The 10362-nt window shown below is 52.5% G+C and overlaps 4 protein-coding genes across 4 annotated transcripts; 2 read left to right on the forward strand and 2 right to left on the reverse strand.

The window, feature by feature from the left end:
* Window positions 1–1252: 1252 nt before the first annotated feature.
* Window positions 1253–3371, reverse strand: J4E86_008211 (uncharacterized protein; the record flags this gene model as incomplete). The annotated part of the gene is made up of 5 exons (XM_051448725.1): window positions 1253–1383; window positions 1430–2244; window positions 2294–2807; window positions 2862–3064; window positions 3115–3371. The coding sequence occupies 5 exons, from the start codon at window positions 3369–3371 to the stop codon at window positions 1253–1255; spliced, it is 1920 nt and encodes a 639-aa protein (XP_051300321.1).
* Window positions 3372–4039: 668 nt separating this feature from the next.
* Window positions 4040–5644, reverse strand: J4E86_008212 (uncharacterized protein; the record flags this gene model as incomplete). Its single annotated transcript, XM_051448726.1, has 3 exons — window positions 4040–5393; window positions 5441–5448; window positions 5498–5644. 3 exons carry the CDS (start codon window positions 5642–5644, stop codon window positions 4040–4042), a joined length of 1509 nt encoding a protein of 502 aa, XP_051300322.1.
* Window positions 5645–5922: 278 nt separating this feature from the next.
* J4E86_008213 (uncharacterized protein) lies at window positions 5923–7402 on the forward strand (the record flags this gene model as incomplete). The annotated part of the gene is made up of 3 exons (XM_051448727.1): window positions 5923–6025; window positions 6108–6303; window positions 6352–7402. The coding sequence occupies 3 exons, from the start codon at window positions 5923–5925 to the stop codon at window positions 7400–7402; spliced, it is 1350 nt and encodes a 449-aa protein (XP_051300323.1).
* Window positions 7403–7847: 445 nt separating this feature from the next.
* On the forward strand, window positions 7848–10127 carry J4E86_008214 (uncharacterized protein; the record flags this gene model as incomplete). Its single annotated transcript, XM_051448728.1, has 4 exons — window positions 7848–7925; window positions 7979–8174; window positions 8374–8585; window positions 8634–10127. 4 exons carry the CDS (start codon window positions 7848–7850, stop codon window positions 10125–10127), a joined length of 1980 nt encoding a protein of 659 aa, XP_051300324.1.
* Between the last annotated feature and the right edge of the window lie 235 nt (window positions 10128–10362).

A 10362-nucleotide genomic window follows, 5' to 3' on the forward strand; every position in this document is an offset into this window, starting at 1 on the left:
CATCGCACCATACTCGGCTTGTTTTGGAGCCGCAGGCCAAACTTCTCAGACATTTAGAGCCAGGCGATAAATTTTCGGAGGAAGTCGACTCCGCACCCATATAGTGAAATCGTGCATATTTGATGCTCGGAGTGGCGCACAAATCATCAAGTGATTGCGGAACTGTTTCAGTCAAACATGAAAGTACACATGGTGTTTTTGGAAGCAAGAGCCTTTTGGTAAGAATAAGAAGAAGAGGGAGAGAGCCCCGAAGGAGGCGCTTTTATATCGTGAATCACATATCTCCAGACCGACCCATGGCACGAGCGTCCGCGATTTTCGAGGGAAGCCCCCAACATGTCATTTTTCGACTAGGATTCCGTTTGGTGTCCAGTAAAAATGGCGAGTAATTTGATCCAAGAGCGGAGGCACTGCCCATGCCAGCGTATGGTCTCGTTTTTCGGAGCAGAGCAACATCAAACTCTTTCCACGAGATTTTGAAAGGTAGAACAATTACCGGTGTGTGGAAAGAGTAGAGAAGAGGAACTGGCGGAGGTTTATATAGTCCGTAGTCGGTAGCGATGTCGAACATAAGAAGACTATAGGCCGTTTTTGAGTGCTGTTATTGCATACCCCAAAAGGCTTCCAGACAGTATGTTTGTCGGCGGAGAACGCGGAGAAATGTACCAGTGGGGTTCCATGGCTTTTGGTGCAAGAGCCGAGGAGCAGACATCGTTGAACAGCACTCATTCTTCAAGAACGGAGCGCACCATGTCAATGGTATAATGCTGTTTTGATAATTGATCGGTGGACCATGGAGGATGGGAAGAAGGCGGAAAGATTTTCGAAGATGTTTATATGCTGGTGGGGAGACCATAACGCAAGATAAAGCAAGTTTGGAAAGCTTTAAAGAATATAGGGAGTGATGTCTTCGTCTGGCCCGAAACATAAGTTGCGTTTTCAGGGATTTTGGAGAATGGCAGACATGTGATTTTGGTATTGTGTTTTTGGTGGAGAACAGCGAACAGCACATGGATCTGGGGCCCGCGTTTTTTGGGAAACAAAGTTGTGGCTTTTGAATGGGGGAGAAGGATAGAAGGGAGCGAGTGCGAGGTATTTATACACTACTGGAACATGAGACGATGAGATCTTGCACGTGCTACGGGCTGACTGCGTTCCAAAGTTACTCCCAATGATCGCTACTGCGACATCAGCAACGAACTCAACCTACCCACATTGGCGCAATGACGTCCCATTCTCCTTACCCATCTTCTCAAGCTGTCGCCAGTAACTTCGCCGCTTTATCAATCGCCTCCTTCAGCCAGACGTTCCACTCCAGACACAGCGGCAAGTTCCCATCTTGCAGTGCTTCCATACTTGCCGGCAGCATTTGCGCTTTGTACCCTGCATCTCGTCAGTCAACATCCATAATAAGACCTTTGCTTCTTACCGTCATCCCGATTCGGCGCATACAACGCGTTCTTGTAGGATGGTCGTCCTGGCAAGCCTTCTGCTCTCACAAACAGCCTTTGCACATCGCGCATGATGCGATTCGCCTTCTCTACCCTCACCCCATCCCCCAAGAACTCTTTTTCAGCCGTCCGATCCGCGAAGTCAGATGCGACCTGTTGAAATGTTCTCCCCGCAGCCGCGAGCTCGTTAAGCTTGATCTGACGTTGAAGCTCACCGCTATCCGGCCTTCCCATCGTCTCTCCCACAAGCTCGCGGATCCAGTAATTGAAGTTGCGGGCATAGGCATCCATATCAAACGGAATCAGAGCATCATCCGCAAGATGATACGCTAACAGCGTAATGAACTGCCCTACAGTAGCGTGGATACTAAAGTCGGGATCAATCATAGTCTTCATCCAATGATAAGAGTCGTAATTGCTGTGATAGTGATAAACCGGTGTCGCACTCGACGCATCCATACCGAAGTCCAGCGCACCGATACCCAGTTGGAGGAACACGGTGTAGTCGCTTCCACTGCCGAGATTGGAGAAGCCGTTGTCTTCTGGGCGGAATCGGTAGAGATCGTACCATGCGTCGTAGAGAGTTCTCTTGCCGTAGACGACTTTCTTCATGACTTCTTGCGCGATGGTGCGGAGTTCGGGGGTGGCGCCTGCGCCGGGGAGGGGACCGGCGACGCCGATGTCGACGTTGAGGTAGGTTATTGCTGTGGCGGCAAGCCAGGGGGCGTGTTCTTCGACCCATTCTGTTGAGCCGATTAGGGCGTACTCTTCTGCGTCCCAGGATGCGAAGATGCTAGACATGAGTTAGTTCGTGATGAAGCGACAGAGCGTTGTAGGCTTACATGTTTCGACGAGGCACCCAACCAGTCTTCTGCAGCTCTCCGAAAGCCCTTGTGATCTCGATCATGATAGCTGAGCCTGAGTTCGGATCTGCTGCTCCGCCGACGATCCATGCATCTCGATGATTTCCAATGATGATAGTCTCGTCTGCATTCGTACCATTGATGATACCGATGACGTCCCAGACTGGTGTGATCTTGTCTTCCATGAAGTTCGTGAGAGCAAGAGTAATGCCTGGTGCAGGACCAGTGCTGTATGTTGCAGCCAGACCGCCAATCCACCCATCACGTTTGATAGACCTGCCTGATATGCCATACCTATCCAAAGTTTTCAAAAGGGGTAATGCATCGCGGTAGGAGATGGGTAGAGATGGAATCTTGGGAAGATTTGGTGGGTGACTGACACGCTCGACGCCGGGCTTTGACGCGTATCCGGGAGTTGTTGGATCACCAGGGTACTGATTGATGGACGCAACGGATCCTCGCTGGACGGAAGAGGGTTGGCGCGCTGGACCATCTGCTCGATGTTAGTGAGCTCATACGCGATATGCCAAAGCAAAGGAAGTCGTACTGGGATACGCAGCTTGTCCCTTTGCCACCTGCGGCCCGTCATCTCCAGGATCACTGAACATAACAACTGCCACCATGCCGTGTGCTTCAGCATTGCGAACTTTGACACCTCGGAACGGTCCACCATATTTTGCAAGGGCGATCTTCCCTGCCAAGTTGACGTTGGCCGCCACGAGTGCAGCAAAGTCGTCTTTGTGGCCACGACTATGAGACATTAGTAAAAGTCGTTCAGAGTAGGATGATGGGCAACTTACCCAACATAGACGTACTCGGCTTCTACCTGACCAGAAGCAGAATAGCCATGGAACGCTGGCAATGCTTGACTCTGCGGGTAGCTTGTCGTTTCGTCCTCCGGTAAAGCATCTTCGTACAGTTGAGCCGTGTGTTGAGTGAGATTGCCCGTCTTCAAGACCAGACTTTGCTCTTTCGGGTAATTGAGGAACACTTCATACTCTACTAGTGAAGCAGGTACCCCATTCTCCGTCCATGTTTTTGCAGTTTCCTCCGCCATGGATTTATTGCGTCCAGCAATGTGGTCGCCATGGGTGTAGTAAGAAGACCACGTATCGATAAGAGAAGTTGAGAAAGATGTGTGTAGGATCTTCTCATTCTCATTCCACACCGGTGGGAACGGCGCTGTCTGGCGAGGTACTAGAGGAAGTTGTTGCGACTGCTGGCCGAGATCAAGGCTGCGCAATTCTCGTTGGCATGCTGTTGTCCGTTGCACGGCGGTCAGCGCAAGAAGAAGAGTAAGTATCATGGTTGAGTGATATCTGTTACTGATGGAGTTGTGCTGCAGGCAGGCAGGTAGTGAGTAGATGCAAGGTAAGAGACAAGGGCACGTGCATTTGCACATCCCCCATGAATGGGCAGGAGCAATCGCCCGGTCTCGGTTCCCCTTCCCGAGAGTTAGAGTTCTGTATAGCATGCGTCTCGTATAGTCCCTCTTGTGGAATGTGACAGGGGTGTGTGAATAGCCGATATGATGCTTGGCTGTGTGGTGGTCAGACCGGACGGCCAAGGTCAATGCCATCGCAAACAATCTGGTATTGCTGTACACAGCATGAATCCCAAAGGTGTCCCATAAGAATCAGAAGCCAACCGAGAGTAGCAAAAAGATCAATGAATTTGTATACCTCTTACATGAAAATTCCCCTACTGTACGCTCGCTTTTCCCACTCAAAGCTCGTTATGACCAGGTGTCTCCGGATCTTGTGAGACGTCTTCTGGAACCTCCTCAACCTCAATCTTGACTTGCTCTTCTACCTTCTCCGCCTTTGTCACAGGCTCCTCACCAGCAATTAGAAGGGAGTCAGGTATCTTCTCCTTCTTGCCTTCACCCATGCGAATAGCGTCGACCCATTGCTCAACTTCATCGGCTCCAAAAGAGCTGCCAGAGTATTTCTTGTACCATGCGCGCTTTCCATTGGTGGCAATCAGGTAGACGCCATCTGCACTTCCGAGACCAAGCTCTGTGATGATGGTGGCAGCAAGTGGGTTTGTGGATGAGACGCCGACAAATGGAAAGAGATGGCTGCCGGTAGCATCATATTTCTTGTGGATGGATGCAAGGGATGCAATGGCAGTGGCTGCAGCCTCCGAGGCTTCGTCCTTGGGAAGGAGGGCCAAGACGCAAGTCTTGCTCTGTTCGGTCAAGCACATTGTCTGCAGTTCGGCAGATTCGGATACGAGAGGAATGGTGGGCTTGGTCTCTTCTACCGGAAGCTCGATCGGGTCGGGTGTGTTCTCGTCCTTGACATTTGGATCAGGCGATTCGGTAGGCATGCCAGCCTCCTCTACAGTCTCATCAGTCGCTGATGCGGCAGCTGACGATGAGTCTGCTGACTTGTGCGAAGCTGAGGCTTTCGCAAATTTGCTAGAGGACTTGGATTCCTTCTTGGCGTCCTTCTTAGCCTTGGACTTCTTCTCTTTGCCGGGTGGGCAGTCGGGGTTTGGTGGGGCGACTTGGGAGAGGAATTCGACCATGGCTGCTTTATCGACCTTGCCCTCATGCTTGATAGGGGTCTCGGAGCCGGCGGAAATGAGGATCAAGCTTGGGAAATCGGTGATCCCATACTTTTCCACTGCTGCCTTTTCCGACTTCTTGACCTGTGCGACCGAGACGATGCCAGCGAAGTCAATCGCTAGGGCGCGTAGTGTAGCACTGACGATACCCTTCTCACTGAAAAGGATAGCCTTGGCAGTGTCCTTGTTCTCTTGGAGCCACTCGTTCAGGTTCTTGTCGTTGACCCTCTTGACCACGTTGGGAACCTTGTCCTTGACGGCGTCAACGATGCCCTTGGCGGAACGAGGCCCTTGGTAGTCCTCCACCGTAGGCTTCCCAGGCTTTTTGCCAGGCCGGACGATCTTGAGGGTAGGGAAACCCTGTACACCCATCTTTCCGCAGAAGGGCTTGTTCATTTCCTCATCGCAGTTGACAGCGGCGACCTTGGCGATACCGGCGAGGGATTTGGCGGCCGTCTCGTAGGCGGGCTTGAGGTTCTTGCAGTGGCCGCACCATGGCGCGTAGAATCTGGGAGGTGTCAGGAAGGAACGTGACGATGATTGGAGATGGCTTACTCGACAATCTAGGGAGTTGTTAGCTAGTCCTCGCTATCAGATCGGAGGTATACATACAGAAGTGTAGTTAGACTTTGCGATTACTCGGTCATAGTCCATGCCGGAGATCTGGACGACGGCGCTATTCTTGCCGTAGATGCTCTCGGCGTGGGCATTGAGGGCCAGCGCGGCCGTGGCGGCGAACAGCGTGGTTGCGCGGACCATGGTTGCAGTGTAAGTAGAGTTGCGAGGATGAAATGGGGAATGAGCAGGAGGGGCGCCGCTGCAGTGATGATATAGCCTCACATGGCGGAGTTGCCAGGTTGGCCTTTTCTTTCACTTGTAACAGCTTGCCATAAGTTGCATGGCCATAGCTGAGATGCGGGGAGACAGGGGTCAGAGTCCGGACTAGCGCCTATGACCGCATTCTAGGCGCCTGCATCTCTACGCATCCATCTCCAGACTAAACACCGCGTCTTCCTAGTACACGATCTACTCCAACAATGGCCGACACAGTACCGGCAAAGCTCAAGAGCCTGCAGCTCGCGTCCTTCGCGAAGCGCGCCGCCCAACTCGAGCGATTCAAGCCCATCATGACCTACTGGTGTGAGTACCGCGCGCGTTGACACGAGAGTTGTATACTAAAGCTACACAGTACGCTTCTACATAGTCCAAAGAATTATCGCAGGTGGACTACACTCGGCGGACCAAGAATGCACCGCCTACACCACCGATCTCATGGAGAAGCTCGAGCAATCAAAGGCCGAGAACCCCAACGAGGATGCCTTGCTGGATGACACGGTCGCAAGCGCATACTGCGAACAGTTCGCGCTACAGACTCTCGCAAAAGCAGAAAGGGAGATGGCTGAGAACAGAGTCAATGGGTTCGTATTACAGTCTTATCGCTGCCGCTTCATCTGACATCCTCCCAGACAAACAGCCGATACCCTCCTCGCCGCCTCCACGTTCCTCGAGATAATGTCGATATGGAAGAACAACGATCCAGAGATCACTTCGAAAACCAAGTTCGCCAAATACCACGCGCTACGCATCGTCAAAGCCATCAAGGCCAACGAAGACCCCAATGCGACAAACCCCGTACAGGAAACACCGCAGCAGCCCATGTCGCCGTCTGCTCTAGATCCAAACGACCCAGAAGTCCAGCGCATAAACCAAGGCGCTCCACCCCCGAACCCATACCAACCATCTGTAGAGACAGCACCGAATACCTCTACCCAGCCATCGCCCAACTTCTCCGCACGCCAAGTATCACCACCACCTCCCAATCTCCCTTCTGCACCTACTGGATACACTCAGTCATCGCACAACGATGTATCTCCAATATCACAACCCGCCACCTCGAGGCAGGGCTCTGTCGTTTCGATCGGTGGTGGATACTTTCCGAGGACCAATGCTCCAGATCCTCCTACATTCACGGCAGAGACGACGGCACCAGGTCTACCAACCGCTCCAATGGACATAGACCCCATGACGTCTTCTCTGCCCACGAGCCCTCAGCCACCACAAGCCCCGGAACCATCAGACCCTGCAAGCTTCTATCAAAACCCGGCGTCTCCTGCGCATGCTCAGGCTCCTCAGCAGCCACCACCTCAAAACCAGTACCAATCTCCAACGCCCCCGCAAGTTCCGCAAAAGCCCCAGAGATTATCTTCCAGCTTCGGAGCACCCCCGCAACAACATCAGTTTGTTTCGCCTTCGCCACAGCCGCCGCAACAATACCAACAAGGCGGATTCTCCCAGCCTGCTCAGCCGCAGTACCAGTCAACGTCCCACCAGAATCCATACGCTCAACCACAACCTCCTCTCCAGCAAACATCGCAGGGTCCGTTCAGGAATGACGAAGATTCCATCATGGAAGCTACGAAGCACGCCAAATGGGCCATTTCTGCCATGAACTTTGAAGATGCAGATACTGCTGTGAAGGAGCTACGCACAGCGTTACGGGCTCTGGGTGCGTTATAGCAACGTGGTCATTCTTATGTGGCATGAAGAGGAGAGGAACATGGATCTACAATCTCCGTATCACTTGTTAGTTTGATGTATACCCCTGTGTTATAGATAGATGCACCGTTTTCAAGAGGTGAGCCGAAGTAGCTACAATGATACACAAGCTTTGATCATGCACCATCAGAGTTACGAACGCAAGCGCTATCTCTAGTACCTAGACGTAGTCAATCTTGATATAATGATATCCAAGTGAAGATCATCAAGCGCATTTGTCGGCCGTATATCCACAATTCTGCCAAGACTCTGTCGTGCACGTGCCTTAGGTCCAAAGCTTAAGAGCCGAAAATCCAACCACCTTGTTCTCACCCTCTATCGACCTTCACATCACAAGGGCGACTGCATGTAGTCATGCATCTGAAGCTCATTCGTAAAAGCTGTAATTCATGATACAGTGGCGAAGATGGCGCCCATCACACCTCTCAATGCGGCGGATATAACTGAAAAAGCGCGCCGGGAGCTGCTACTCCTGCTCGAGGGTGTAAGGTAATATCAACGTCGCAGGTCGCTGCACCATCTAACGCGTGCGGACAGATCAGAGGAAAGAAGAACCTCGTACTAGAGAAAGCTCTCGCAGGCCCGTTGAACTTGCTCGTCAAGTTCTCCACGCTCCAGGAATACGGCGTCGACAAGCCCTTCTTCCTTGAGAACGACAATGTCGACTCTTCCCAGCGCAACATCGTCTTCCTCGTTAGAGGCGAGAAAGCGAAGACTGTGATGGCTGTTGCTGGTAAGTGAAGCTCCCTCGGCTTCCTTTCCTCCATCTGCCTCACGGCATTTGGAGCTTTGGGTCAAAAAGTAGGCTAGACAGACAGTACCCACTCTGCCTAGCCAGTCTTGATCCCTAGATTGAACATAGCACTTTTTTTGGATTGCCCTTCATCTCCATGTAGGAGCAGTCTATTGTACGGTGCTAACATACTAGATAGATCAAATCAAACGTATTCGGCGAGACAGCCAGATTGAACATGAATTCTCCATCTTCTGGGTGCCGCGCCGTACTATGACCTCGGACCAATTACTTGAAGAGGCGGGCGTCTTGGGTGAAGCTAGCGTGAGCGAATGGCCGCTGTTCTTCGTGCCGCTTGCAGATGATGTGCTATCGCTTGAACTTGAAGATGCTGTGTCAGATCTTTATCTCGTATGTGCGTCCTGGAACTGGTGCGGATTTGATACTAACCTTGCGTAGAAGAAAGATCCTACCGCGATCTACTTGTCGGCCAAAGCACTCATGCTTCAGCAACAGAAGTATGGTCTCTTCCCGCGCATCATCGGAAAAGGTGATAATGGCAAGCGACTCGCCGACCTACTCATCCGTATGCGTACCGAAGTAACGGCCGGTGAGACCTCTGCCGGCGGCGGACCTTCATTCCTGGGCTTAGCACCTAGTTCCAATATCGACAGCCTCATCATCGTTGATCGGGAAGTCGACTTTCCCACAGCGCTACTGACTCAGTTGACATATGAGGGACTCATCGACGAAGTCTTCAATATCACCGCCAACCAGACTGAAGTCGACTCTTCCATAGCTGGTGGTGCACAGCCCCAGCAAGGTCAGACGGGATCAGCATCGACGAGCATGAAGCGCAAGATTATGATAGATTCGAAAGACAATCTGTATGCTGATCTGGGTGATGCGAACTTTGCTATCGTCGGTAACTTGCTCAACCAAGCAGCTCGTCGTCTGCAGAGCAGCACAGGACGCGACCAGCTTGCCACAAAGACGACTACAGAGCTTCGTGACTTTGTCGCCAAGTTGCCCGGTTATCAGGCCGAGCAAGCAAGCTTGAAGCTACATACCAGTCTGGCTGAGGAGATTATCAAATTCACGCGCACCGACATCTTCACGCGGAGTTTGGAAGTGCAGCAGAATATCATGTCTGGCGCCGACCCAACAACACAACACGATCTCATCAACGAGCTCATCAACCGTGATGTACCGCTACCCGCCATCCTTCGCTTGCTTTGCCTAGAGTCCACCACCAACGCCGGCATCCGTCCGAAAGATCTCGAAGCCTTCAAACGTGCCATCATTCAGGCCTACGGCCCACAACACATCCTGACCCTCGCCTCCCTCGAGAAAATGGGCCTACTAGGCCCACGAGGCGGCGTAAGCCTCGGTGGCGTCGGCGCGCCCGCCAAACCCGGCAGCGTAACAAACTACACGCCCCTGCGCAAGAGTCTCAAGCTCTGGGACGATGACGTAAACGAAGCAAGCCCCAACGACATCAGCTACACCTTCTCCGGCTACGCACCCCTCAGCGTCCGCATCATCCAATCCATCATCCAGAAACACACCCTCGCCAACGCCATCAAACCACCCTCCGACCCCCGCGCAAGCGCCCAGGCCAATCCCCTCGCCCAAGGCCTCCGCATCTTCGACGACGCTAGCAAATACATCCGCGGCGCCACATTTGATGAGACGCAGAAGGGCGAGGAGAAGGCCGTTAAAGCGCGGCAGCTGTTGAATGGAAGTGCAGGTGAGAAGAACAAGACTATTGTTGTTTTCTTCCTGGGCGGAGTTACGAGGGCTGAGATTGCGGCGCTGAGGTTTGTGGGCGAGAAGTTGAAGGAGAGTGGTGGGGAGGGCAGGGGCAGCAGGATTGTGGTTTGTGCGACGAACGTGGTCAAGGGGGAGGGGTTGGTTGGGAGTGCGATTGAGAAGCAGAGGTTTAAGGCTTGAGATGGTGGTGGTAGCCGTGATAGCGCACATATGTCGATGTAGACTCTCCTAATGAACTTCTCTTCAAGAACGGTGTCACCTCCTGTCTATGGCTGGCCGGCATAGAGGAAGGGAAGAAGAAGGCATGCTGTGGAGAATGCTCCTTCCTCCAGAAAGAAGCCATCATGTCCCATCCTTCGAGTTACTGGTATAGCAGCCATCACTGCATTGACGCACCACGCTGTCTTCCTACTCT

Source organism: Alternaria arbusti (assembly GCF_024043155.1).
Source record: "Alternaria arbusti strain BMP 1465 chromosome Unknown scaffold_12, whole genome shotgun sequence".
Lineage (NCBI taxonomy): Eukaryota > Fungi > Ascomycota > Dothideomycetes > Pleosporales > Pleosporaceae > Alternaria > Alternaria arbusti.